This window comes from Aulonocara sp. 'chitande type north' Nkhata Bay, linkage group LG10, assembly GCF_057382095.1.
Source record: "Aulonocara sp. 'chitande type north' Nkhata Bay isolate Kocher_YH1m ecotype deep benthic linkage group LG10, A_spYH_male_GT1.1, whole genome shotgun sequence".
NCBI lineage: Eukaryota > Metazoa > Chordata > Actinopteri > Cichliformes > Cichlidae > Aulonocara > Aulonocara sp. 'chitande type north' Nkhata Bay.
The window spans coordinates 34,554,160-34,567,372 of record NC_141353.1 but is presented as its reverse complement, the minus strand read 5'-3'; the positions used below and the strand labels follow the sequence as shown (position 1 = coordinate 34,567,372).

Below are 13,213 nucleotides of genomic sequence, written 5' to 3'. Positions count from 1 at the left end.
TCACTCAGCCGCTAGATTGAGGGAAAGTTAGTTTTCCCAACAGCAGTCTTTATGTAAATAAATAAATTATGTCCCCTAATGATAAATTTCGCTTTCATTCTCAATAAGATAAAAGGGGCAATTATAATTTCAATTTAATAGACATTTTTTCAGTATTAAACAATTGAAATAAGGTTTTTACTTTATAGGTGTGTGTGTGTGTGTGTGTGTGTGTGTGTGTGTGTGTGTGTGTGTGTGTCTCCATCTCCACAGTAGTTAAATGTATTCAGACTACCACCCTTTTGAACATGCTTTTAGTGCATGTTTTTATCAGCTGTGTCAGTGTCAGTTCGACCAGACACATAATCCTACCCTGTCACAGACAGTATTGTCACAAAGTCACCATGTGCCTGCAATAGTTGGCAGAAGGGCTAATGGAGGTTTTCATGCACGTGTCTCAGCTGGCAGGAAACAATTTGCACGTCATGAGTGGGCTCAGAAGGCAGCCTACCTGCTGGGCTGCACCCTGGAGGAGCTCTCCTCTTCCATCTTCAAGCACCAGGCCAAGGGCACCCTGCCCAGAGCCAGCACTATTCGCCAGGCTTCTGACGAAAATGGCACGGCAGATGCAGGTACTCCACGCCACATTTACCACCATATTCTTTACTCTTTATTCCTCACAGTACCCCCCTTTCTCCCTACCTTTTCTTTTTTGTCACTCTCATTCTATTTACACTTGCACACGCATATGTTGCTGCTCATCACTCAAAGGGAAAATGCAAGGGAGAGAAAAAGTAAAGCTTATCTTGGTAATGAATACCACAGCTTTACAATGGCTATTGACAGATAGGTGCGCATACTATGTTGGGACAAGCAATTTTGGATCCACTCTTCATTCATTGTCCCTGAAATCATAATTGCCTCACATTGATTTTTCACACGTGTTGGTTCATCAAGACTGCAGTACATTCTGAAGGGCATGACGACTCAGTTAAAGGTCTTTCACAGTAGGGATGGACAGAAATGACCTTTGTTTCTCCTTCCCTGCATCTCCCCTCATTCATGAGCATATAGTCATTGACGTGTGTGCACACATGAATATATCGCCTATGCAACAATAAACTCACTTATGTGATGGTGTAATGAATTATGAAAGCTTAACAGGTGGCCATTGCCTCTGGGCACAGACATGAGTATTCAGTTTGATTTGACCGTTTCCAAAACACCTGATCCCTAAATGACACTGCTTCAGAAAGACACTTTTGTAGGTATTTTCAATACCTTCTAACTCAGAAAATAATGTGTTTGAATACCATGGAAATGTAGTTCCTTTTTAAATCAAATGCTTTGACTATAGTTTCAGTAAAGCTTTTACAGTTCAACATGTTGACATTCCTCCTTCCTATTCAACTGGTTCTTGTGTTATTTGCTGATGGAGATATTGTGAATTAGCTATTGAGGATTTGTTCTGACTCTGTGCGTTTTTATATCAGCATTCAAAGCAACAGCAATGGAGTGTTTAGAAGCCATGGCATCCGGGCTTTACTCTGAACTCTTCACTACCGTCATTTCTCTAATAAACCGGTTAGTATTTCTTCTCTGGTGTGTTACTGACAGTACATTACATTTGTAATGAAGATGTCATGATTGTGCTGAACCGGTATGCAACAGAAAAATGTAGATGCCTCATGTCACTTTTAGTAACCATCATTTGTGTTTAAACAAGAATGTTTGAATGGTTTCAGAGTATTAGAGCCAGTTTTATTTCAGTTAGGGATATAGTGGCATGAGATGAGGTTATATCAAGAGGTTGTCAAATATGGCACTGCTAATGTTATGTGTGTGTATGTATTTACCATGTTTGCTTAAGGGCTCTGAAATCCAGCCAGCACTCCCTGTGTTCTCTGATCATTGTGGACACACCAGGCTTTCAAAACCCAAGGCTGGCTAAGCGTGAATGTGGTGCAACCTTTGAAGACCTGTGCCACAACTACACTCAAGAGCGTCTGCAGACCCTCTTCTACCAGCGTACTTTTGTTCAGGAGCTGGAGCGATACAAAGAGGTAATGCCATGTAAAGTATTATGCACCGTGCATACAAACAGCCTCATTCTCATTGTTTCTGCCTTCCTCCTACCCTTTCTCTCCCCTTGTCTGGTCCTTTCTCTCAGATATATCAACTCCAATAGAGTATGTGTACACACATCAGATACACTATCTGTTCTACCTGTCACAAGCTGTGACAAGTCAAAGTAGTTCATGTGTTAGACCTTCTCATTAGTGATGCCAGTCTTCACCGCTTCTGCCAAGATCAAAGTAAAGTCACTCACAGCTGCCTGTGGGAGAAACGCCCAGCTGCACAGCAGTGCTGTTGTTCCCTAAAGATCTATTCTACTTCTGTCCTCTTTAACGTTCTGTCTAGCAGGACTGGACCATCATAACTATGGGTGTAGTCATCCCATAGGATTTAGTGTTTTTGAGGACAAATAGAAAGTTTTCTTTCATTACTTACAGTTATGTCTCAATTCATTGCAACAATGTTTTTATTAAAAACTCACCTGATATCACACTGGAGTTACCCAGACATCCTGATTATATTGCTTCAGATACATTGCTTCTGAAAAAGGATCCTGGGATTTCCCACCCACATCCTTTGCATGGCAGAAATGGAGTTGGAATGAGATGAAATATTGCATAAATGCGTGTAGTGTAATTCTCTCTTGTCAGTACATCTTGAAAACATAAGAACCTGTGAAAGTGTCATTGTAAACTGGGTCAAACTCATTTAAAACGGCACACAGTCTTAACAATCACAGTGACAGGCAGGCGGGTTAAATTGTGATACACACAACCGGCACACACAGTATGCCTTTATATTTTTGAATAAATTGCTGTTGGGCGCTCTAGCTTTCTGGCTAGTATTTTTTTTTTCTGTTTTTTGCGTTCCTCTGTACATGGACTCTCCGCAGCAGAGAACAAAAATCAGTGGGGAGACTTCACATACACAGTCAGCTTGAACACTGGCATCTGTCGTGGCCACATTATTAGCATGCCAGCATTTTCTCCCCTTTCTGGAGCATGATCCACTCTGTTACCATGCACTGTTACTTTATCTCTTAATCTTTATAGCTATAGCTTTATCTCAGATAATTTTTATCATGTGCCACATTAATCTAGAAATGACTAATGGAGCTGCAACCAAAATGGTCAAATCTTTATGGCTTAATAACAATGTATTTGTTCTTTTTTTTTTTTTTTTTTTTTTAAACCAAGTTAAAATAGTTGTAGTTAACCTATAAAATGCTATTACATTTTGGAGCTGTGGTAAAATATAAAGACTTGAGACTGTGACAGCTGTTATATGCTAAAAAGCAAGGTACACTCTAGACAGGTTGCTAGTCATTGACATGGCTAACACAGAAACGGATAATTAGACATTCTCAGAACCAGGCCTATGGGCAATTTACAATCACCAGTGCACCTAAGATGCATGTCTTTGGACTGTGGGAGGACACCAGAGTATTCAGAGAGAACCCACACAGGAAACCCCCAGCTGGATGGTAGGTCTTGAACCTACTCGCTGTGAGGCAGCAGTTCTAACCACTGTACCATTGCCTCTCTAAAAATCTTCTGCTCTCTGTCGCTTTCTCATTTATCCTGTTAATAGTTCAAAACTAAAAAATATATATTTTGCTAACTTATTGGTCTATGACAGTGGGTTTCAAATGGCCTAGCATTCAAAATCCTATTTTTTGACATCATAGGTCATTAGTTTGTCAATCTCTTTGCTGTCCTCCAGGAAAACATAGAACTTTCCTTAGACGACACAGAAACCAGCACGTCTCTGTCTGTGGCAGTGGTAGACCAAGCTTCGAGTCAAGCACTGGTACGCTTGTTTTATTGTCTTTCTTCATTTTATTGTCACACATCTAACTTGCATAATTTCTCATTTCCCTTGGTTTTAGTACCATAAAATGTTTGATTTTCAGATGTTAATGTTAATCCCTGGGTACAATATATTGTTTTTTTAATTAAGAAAAAAATTGAATAATGTCTCTAAGCATCAGAAGACTTCTCTCTATGTTAGACTTGTTTGGCAGAGACTAGAAAGAGAGGGTGGGAGCAAGAAAAGAAAGGTTAGAGAATTGACTTCAAGAAAGAAAATCAATGTTTGGCCTTTCCAGCCTATGATCTGCACCATGGAAACAGAAATGGCCGAGTTTAGAGAGTCCATAGATCACTTTGCTGTAATTCCGATGTGTTTGGTTTGAGTGCTTTACTTTTTAAAGGGTCCCCACTCTAATGGGAATGTCATCAAAAGCAGTGAACTGTAGTACATCACACTAAAAACCGAAGGGTAAAAATAACACAGATTCTTCAAAGTCATTTCTAAAGTCAGCTATAAAGATCTATGCTGTTTAGAGTGCAAAGACACTTTGATCAAAGATTTTTTTTTTCCCTCACAGATATTTTTTTTTTCCTGTTGTAGCTCAGACATCTGTTATCACAAACAGCCTTAATGCTTGATTCATTGCAAGCCTCATAGTTGTCACATGTCTTCTCCAAACTGATAACCTGTTTTGTATTTGTAGTCAGCGTAGTGTGCACTGCTGATAAGGATGTCTCCAGTGCAACTTCTGATGGCTGCTAAAGCATTTTTTGGTTTTGTGGATTTGCTTCTTAAGCCACAGTTCCCAGGGTGGATTTAGACAGTAGCTACCTTTCTCATGAGCTTGAACAACAAGATGGTTATGCTCAATGTCTCTGACTTAAAAGTGAACGCTTCAGTGTGTTATGTATTATGGTGACATATATTTGGCATACCCTTATTCAACAATGACATGCTAATTGTGTAACTAATTGCATTATTTAAATTTTTCTCCCTTTATACTTTCCACATTTTCCCTATTTTAATTGTGTGGAATAAGTTAAAACTGTTATGACGGTATTATTGCAGTAAACTGCTAAAAGTATGCTCACATCACAAATGCTATTGAAACTTAAATTTCCGCTGCTAACAATATCTCCATGTCTGTGATACACTGCTCAGACTGGGAAAACAGAGGGCAAAGTATTTTCGCTGACATTTAGAATGGTTTATATGTAAGCAAACGCTCACTACAGAGGCCAGCACCAGGCATTTGAAGGATATTTTTTATAATTAATACTTATTGCTTTGTCATTATTGTTTGTAGGAGGTGGATAATAATATCTTAAATATATTGTGACTCATCAATATATTCCATTAAACACTAACATGAACTAGATGTTTATTACTCATGTTTGACATTCCTTTTGTAAAATCTTTTGCATAGAGGGTCATAAAGGTAAAACAGAATAGTGTGTGTGTGTGTGTGTGTGTGTGTGTGTGTGTGTGGGGACAGGTACGGACAGTGCGAACAGATGAGGCCCGGGGTCTGTTGTGGTTGATGGAGGAGGAGGCACTGCAGCCTGGGGGTTCAGAGGAAACACTGTTGGGACGCCTGTTTAGCTACTATGGACCTGCTGAGGGCGAGAGTAAAGGCAAGGGGAAGATGCACACACAGACACACATGCATAAGGTCGCACTAATACAAATAGTGATCTTCTCAGAAATGAACAGAAAATCCTTGTATTTTCATTTTCAAAAAGAATAAAAAAAAATAAAAACAAAGATGTTCATTAACATTATATATTGTATGGGTATATATAAACTCCCCTTTTGTTTTATAGTACGCTGTATTGTCTCAGTTTAAATGAGCTCATTAAAGCTATACTATAATATGGAATTTCCAAATCACAATATCTCGTTTAATTTGACCAGTTGCTGTTGTTCTGCAGAGCAGTCACAGATATCCGATTCATATGTTTCTTAGCAATTCTCTAACAATAAGAACTGAAGCTTTTAAAAAGTTCCCTAATAGAGCTAGAAAATGGTACGCAAATTGTCATTTTAGTACTCCAAAACAACAGCTGGTGGATTCTCATTAAAGCTACTTTTGGCTGCTCCCTTATTCACAAGGGGTCGCCACAGTGGGTAGCTCCACAGCTTCGATTTGGCAGATTTATTTATTTCTTTTTTTTACGCCCGTTGCCCTTTCTGACGCAGCCCCAAAGGGATTTGTCTCCTCCTAGCATCAAATAAGGGAGCTTTCATTTGCTAGGCGAATGTGTAAACCACTACACTATGGAGCCACTCAGCTTCAGAATTCTCATTAAAACTCTTCATATAGGTCAGATTTGAGCTCCTCTGTTTCGTCTATCAGCTCTCTGATGACCTAGTACATCATGCTTGTGGCAGACAGTTATATCGTCTATGAAAGTGGAGTATGGTTGGATCTAAATGTCTCACACTAAAACTACATGGATAAAGTGGCCCATTAAACAATAAGGTTTACTAGGAACAGACTGTTCATCATGATGTTTTTATCAGTAAAATCTATGCAGGTTTGTGACAGGCGGCACACACCAGACTAATTAGGATGTGATGAATTTACTTGCTTTGTTAAACTCATGCAGACAGTAAACCCCTTTCTGAAGTCTTGAATATGATTTTTCTCATTATCTCGCTGTATATGTATCTAATAGATTTTACACTGGATCCCCCATTTACTTTAGGTCACACTTTCCTGTTGAAAAGTGAAAAAGATCATAATTTCCTGCTGGGCCACAGCCATGGGACAGACTGGGTGGAGTATGATGCACGAGGGTGGCTCAGCTATGCCAAGCAGAATCCCGCCTCTACCAATGCTGCGTCCCTCCTACAGGACTCGCAGAAGTAAGTATCCACCATGCAGGAGTTGTTGTTCCTTAGTGTTGCAGACTTGAATTATAAAACATCACACTCTGAATTACGGCATCTCTTACAGAAAGATCATCGGCTCATTGCTCATGAACCGCACAGGTGGAACCACAGTTTTGTCCGGGTCTGTTGCTGGCCTTGAAGGTGTTTCCCAGCTGTCTTTGCGCCGGGCTACTAGCATGAGGAAATCCTTCGTCACAGGAGTAGCTGCCATCAAGAAGAAGTCTTTGTGCATTCAGATAAAACTTCAAGTGGTGAGAGCATAGGGTGTGATGGCTACTTGGGGATGTGGGGCACCACAAGGCACAACAAAACATGCTGTTGTAAATATGAGAAGTTTTAAATTTGTTTTTGACTCTACCTGAAGTCTTATAAATGAAGTAGAGCCGGTTGTTTAGCGACAACAGAGAAAACGACATTAAGCCATTAAGAAGTTTTGTTTTAGTGGCTGCATAGTGTAGCGGTTTACACATTTGCCAAACAAGAATCCTGTTTCAGTCCCTTGAAGAGACATTACTTTGGTGTTGCATTAGAAAGAGCATCTAGTGTTTTATGTTTTATTTATTATTTAAAAAAAATGAACATGTGGAGCTACCTGGTGTGGTGAACCCTTGTGAATATGGGAGCAGCTCAAAACAGCTGCTATTACTACTACTACTACTAATGCTGTTATCAGTACCACTACTTTTAAGAAGAACATATTTCTCAACAAGAGAGTCAAAAACTAAAAACCTTAACTTGTGCTTTATTAGAAGACGCTGCATTAACTCTTGACCTGTTCCCACCAGGCTGCTTATAATCCTGCTCTGTCCTTTTCAGGATGCGCTTCTTGACATGTTGCGGAGGTCCAGGATTCAGTTTGTTCACTGCATATTGCCCAAGGCGGATGCCCTCAAGGCGCTGAGTGGATCTCTGTTCAAAGGAGTGGAATGTGAGACTCAAGGGGAGAGTGGAGATCCTAGCTTAATGCAGCTAGATGTAGCCTTGCTCCGTGCTCAGATACGTGGATCTAAGCTGCTTGATGCTTTAAGAATCTACAGACAAGGTGAGGTAAAGCAAACATACCCCCTTGTCCATGTGTATTAAAAAAAAAAAAAGCCTGTCAGATTAAATCTTATTCAATACCGGTTTTCACAGGTTACCCTGATCACATGGTGTTCTCTGAGTTCCGACGGCGCTTTGATGTGCTGGCACCGCATCTCACCAAGAAGCACGGAAGAAATTATATAGTGAAGGACGAGAAGAGAGTAAGTCAGTCACTGAGAGAGGGAGTAAAATGTACAGCTGTGCCGCTAGCCAAGCACAGTGAAGATTGATGATGTGAGGAGGCAGCTTCATGACCTGATCTCAACAGCCTGATGTCAGCAGCCTACTGACAGAGACATAAAGCTTCATCAGGGCTAATAGTAAAGACCTAATCAGCTTAACTTCATCACTATAATGCCTGTGAAAGAAGCTGATCAATATCAGGGCTTAGAAAGTGCTTTACTGCAAACAAAAATAAAAATGCCTATTTTTCTAAATGCCATGGTTATTACACTGTGACAGTACTGCTTTTGTTGGTTTTAATTTAAATTTATAAAAAATGTGGATGGCTTGAGCTTCATTATAAAGACCTATGAAAGAAACATGAGTTGAAGAGTAGTAGAGAAAAATACAGAAGTTTCTTTCTGCAGAGAAATAAGAAAGCAAGGTAGAGAATGTGGGTAGGGGTGAATATAACTCCTTTCCCCTGTGTCAGTGTGTTGGAGCTGAGTTTCTGTGGAAACACTGGCAAACAAAAGCCCCTCAGTATTCGTGGCAAACCTCTCTTGGTGTAATCTAGATGTGGTCTTTCAAAGTGGAGTCTCAAGTAGAGAGAAGAGGCTCGGACAACAATAGACGGACAGTATACACAGGCTGAACAGGGAGAGGGGGGGCTCCAGTGTTTGGGTTGGTGTAACTCTACATGGGATGTGTGTGTTTAGAGCTGCAACTAGGTCAAGAAAAACAGGGGATCATGATGAATAGACTAGGTGCAGGTGGATCTTAGGGGGCAAGTTGTAATTGGTTTGTTGTATTTTTTCTTTTGCATCCCAACTTGGTTTTAAAACAAAATCCAGAGTGAGAGAAGAGGAGAAAAAGTGCACTGTAGTTATTAAACATGACAGATAAGGGGGAACTGTAGACCGCTCTATTGTTGTGGTGTCAGTAGCACCACTGGATCCACCTTTTGAAAGGCTGAATGTGTGTTTGTGTGCATGTATGCATTTACTCAGGCTGTAGAGGAGCTTCTGGAGTCCTTGGATTTGGAGAAGAGCAGTTACCACATGGGTCTGAGCAGGGTGAGTAATGCCCACACATCACAAACAAATGAACAGCTTTAAAAATGTATTGAATAAACATTTGCTATGAATTGCTCTGCGTCTGTTTTGAAATTCTCACCACAGAGCAGTAGTACACAACTCTTTTTTTTTATGACACTTGCTGTCTGGGGATGTGTGTCTTTCAGTACACCTGTTCCTCTTTGAGGCTTGTTTGCCATCCTTTATTGGAGACCTGCCAAGCCTTGTCCCTTCTTCAAGTTATTTAGCCAGTGGTTACCCAAGAGTCATGTCTCTACCTTGCCCATATATATTACCATATTTACTATGTTTTTTTCAGGTTATTGGAGCAAATTTCTCCTCTTAATGCATTCTGTTTTTCACCACAACCTTAGTATGATTTGCACAGTAAACATTGCTTCAAAATGCACATTAAATCCTATCAGCTGGAAAGCGGCCATCAGTCAAAATGAAATCAAACAGTAAAGTACAAAAGAGGGGGACTTATGCTCCAAGATACTGTACGGTGTGCATGGCCCTTTTATAAAACACATGACAAAAGAATGGTTTGGAGGCGGCTTCACATGGTGCCACACTTTGGAGTGTGAAATGGGCTCAGAAGTAGACATGCACAGTTGGCCATTCACAAAGCATTCCAGTGGTGTCTTGGCAACCTGTCTCACTTGCATGCCAATTACATGGGTGATCGTGGCTCAAGAGTTGGGAGTTCGCCTTGTAATCGGAAGGTTGCCGGTTCGAGCCCCGGCTTGGACAGTCTCGGTCGTTGTGTCCTTGGGCAAGACACTTCACCCGTTGCCTACTGGTGGTGGTCAGAGGGCCCGGTGGCGCCAGTGTCCGGCAGCCTCGCCTCTGTCAGTGCGCCCCAGGGTGGCTGTGGCTACAATGTAGCTTACCATCACCAGTGTGTGAATGTATGTGTGAATGGGTGGATGACTGGATATGTAAAGCGCTTTGGGGTCCTTAGGGACTAGTAAAAGCGCTATATAAATACAGGCCATTTACCATTTACACCAAACCAACTAAAAGCAGTGAATGAGAAGCTCTTGACTGGACAAAATCTGCCATTAGAGATAGCCACATGCCTGAAAGGAACATAGCTGCATAAAGCTACTACATGATGCCTGCATGCAATTTTGAAAATAAAAATAAAAGAATAACAGATTATTTTTTGCCTTGAGAGTTTTAATTAATATTCATTGATACCATTGAATGTATCTTTCTTTGCTACTGCTTTATAGATTTGCTTGCTAAAACAGTTTGATGATTCCCAGCTCTTGCTTTGTTAACATATTATATATGGATTTTGGAATTTAAGGAGCATGGACACTTTGTAGAGCGACCTTAGTTTGAGAAAGTGTGTGTGTGTGTGTGTGTGTGTGTGTGTGTGTGTGTGTGTGTGTGTGTGTGTGCGCGTGGTCATCCTGTCCATTTTAATAGCTTCCTGCCATCATATCTGGAATGTATCATGGTACCAAATCCTTCATGGGTATAAACAGGCTATGACATAATGTGCTTTTCTTTGTCTGTTTACCTCTTTTTTTTTTACCTTTGCCCTAGATTAGAAATGGACAAGGCTGATTGTTCGAGATAACTTAATCACCCGGGTTCTCACTTAGATAAGACTCACTTGACTGTGGATTAAACTGTTTCTTATTGATTAGTTGCTTCAGTGCATTAATTTACCTTTTAACTCCCCTCTGTTTTAACTGTGCTGCTGGGCTTGACATTAAAGCAGGGCCTCTAAATCTCATAATATCAAAAATAACCATAAAATTGTCTGAACTGTTTTACGCTTTGCTAATAAGCATCTGTGTATGATTGTTTCTTGTTATAGCTGTTCTTCAGAGCTGGAACCTTGGCTAAGCTGGAGGAACAGAGGGATGAGCAGACCAAGTGCAATCTAACCCTCTTCCAAGCTGCCTGTAGAGGTTACCTGGCACGGCAAGCCTTCAAGAAGAGAAAGGTATGCGGGATTCTATACTGAAATGAAACGAGCAGTCCAAATGTTGTCGTAATCTTAACTGAAGCCTAAATACAACTGTGACAGGTTTTTGTCAACAAAGTTTGAAGGGGAGAAACTTGAATGAATTCACTTTAATTGGAAAAAACAATGTAATTGCAACACACTGTCTATTGTTTTATTTTTAGTTTTTGCACAGCTGAGCAAAATGAAGTAGGTCAAGTAGGTGAAGGATATGCACTTCAGAATTGAGAGCCAATTTTAGATCTAGTTTGTTCTGTTCTTGGGGTAGATATAACCAGCCCTGCTGTAAATCTTCAGCTAATTGCAAATAGGTTCTCTGAATCTATTGGCTGTACCCCATCCCTCGTTGTAATCCATCCAATCAGCTTTCCCAAGGCGATATTTGATTGTGACATTTCCATTTCTGTGACATTTTATCAGTCCACTCCCCTGAATTGTAGCCTTATCAAACATGCTGCTGACTCTCATACCCATCCATTCCATCCATCTTCCATTTTTCTACCAGGACCTGTGTGAGTCTATCTCTCTGGACCTCATGTGTCCTCTTGTGATGTATAGAACCCTGCAGTACTTTTCTCCCTCTATGATTACGTTGTACTATTTAAGTGAATGTGCCACTTCAGCTGGGCTGTGATGAACCAGCAGAAATGGAATTACATTACTTATCTCTCCATCCACTATGACATACTGTTAGGAAGCACGTATGTTGTTTAGTTGTAATATGATGCCAGTCAAACATTGTCAATTGTTACATTGTCAATGTTGTAATGAGGTAAATCAAATTGACCTTTAAAATATCTGGACTTTCAGATATCATATTTTGGTACCTTTCTTTTTAAATCAAATACTTAAATGTATGTTGGTCTAAAATTGGAACCCCAATACATTTTCTCTATCAAGTTCAGAAGTGATTATTTACACAGCAAAGCAGGGTAAGTGCCTGTTGCTTTACAATGGCTAGAAATTGAAGAAAATCAACACCAAGGATCCTTTCAAAATTGCTAGGCAACTGTGCAATTACAAAATCCATTAGCAAAGAAAATTTTTTTCCTCTGCCCTCTTTAGCCCCCTCCCTCCTGCACATGTATCTATAATAGAAAGATGAGACTTTATTTCATCTCAATTGTATTTATCTCAAACTCAACTTAGGTTGGCAAGGTAACATGAAATATGCAGTTATGACGCACCCCTCATCGAGTCAGGGTTGCAGAGGTTTATTTAAGCTGTGGACATTTTAATGCACATTACTTTCATATCCACAAACCAATTCATTTTGATTCAGTTCAAAAGAACTTGAGTTATTCCCAATGAAAGCAGACCACACAGCTAGCAGCATCCTAGGTAGAGATTAAGGACTAAAAAAACCAGAGAGTAACTGCTAGCCTGAGTCTAAGGGTAACAAAACTCTTTGGAGCCTTTTGTAAGGGCCCTCTACCGCCAAGGTGGTCATATAGCTTCTCTAAAACCATACAAGGCTAAATATTTCCTTCTGTTTCTAGTCCTTGAGTTAAGCTAAGCTAACTGGCTTATTACTCTATTCTAAACTTGCATTAAAAAATTCCACACTTGAAATGATAAATGAATGGACGTCATGTAGTTATTGAATTTCTTTTTTTTTTTCAAGCACTTCAAAACTAGTCATAAAATACCAAAGCTTTTAATAATATTAGGTCAGTTTCTGTACTCAGCAGTGAGAGATATAAAACTGTGCTTGGTAGAGAAATTACAAGCAAGATGCTGTTCTGAAAGTGGCTTTGCAGCCCCTTGCTACCCCTTTTCTGCCTTTTTCTAACCAACAATTTATTCCCATACAGCTGTTGCATGCATGGTAAATACAGTCTCTCCTTGCAATAATTATCTGAAGGGCATCTTTTCCCCTGATTATCATTCTGTTTATATTATTCCTGATTCAATTAGTCAACACCAGACTTGGGGAGGATGCAGGGATGTGTCGAATATTGAGTAATTTCCATCTCTCTTTCTCTTACTGTGAAGATTTGCAGAGTGTGTTGTTGTCGAGTCTTAGAATAATCACTGTATAATAACATCGACTGGCACCCTTGCTGTTTCCCTGATATCCCTCTGCGAAAACAGATCTGGTCTTCATTGCCTCTTACACTGTTTGAAGTATCCAGTCTTAGCATGT

The 13,213-nt window shown here is 40.1% G+C and overlaps 1 protein-coding gene across 5 annotated transcripts in view; it reads left to right on the top strand.

Annotated features, from left to right (window-relative positions):
• Window positions 1–13,213, top strand: part of LOC147321278 (unconventional myosin-XVIIIa-like) — a 61,025-nt gene that overhangs the window by 23,404 nt on the left and 24,408 nt on the right. For all 5 annotated transcript variants that reach the window (XM_086309642.1, XM_086309639.1, XM_086309644.1 and 2 more), the window contains 11 exons: window positions 441–611; window positions 1,473–1,563; window positions 1,850–2,042; window positions 3,778–3,864; window positions 5,363–5,501; window positions 6,576–6,735; window positions 6,827–7,013; window positions 7,579–7,804; window positions 7,897–8,006; window positions 9,018–9,083; window positions 10,918–11,046. In XM_086309642.1, the coding sequence (XP_086165768.1) occupies window positions 441–611; window positions 1,473–1,563; window positions 1,850–2,042; window positions 3,778–3,864; window positions 5,363–5,501; window positions 6,576–6,735; window positions 6,827–7,013; window positions 7,579–7,804; window positions 7,897–8,006; window positions 9,018–9,083; window positions 10,918–11,046 (1,559 nt within the window). The remainder of the gene's footprint in view (window positions 1–440; window positions 612–1,472; window positions 1,564–1,849; window positions 2,043–3,777; window positions 3,865–5,362; window positions 5,502–6,575; window positions 6,736–6,826; window positions 7,014–7,578; window positions 7,805–7,896; window positions 8,007–9,017; window positions 9,084–10,917; window positions 11,047–13,213) is intronic.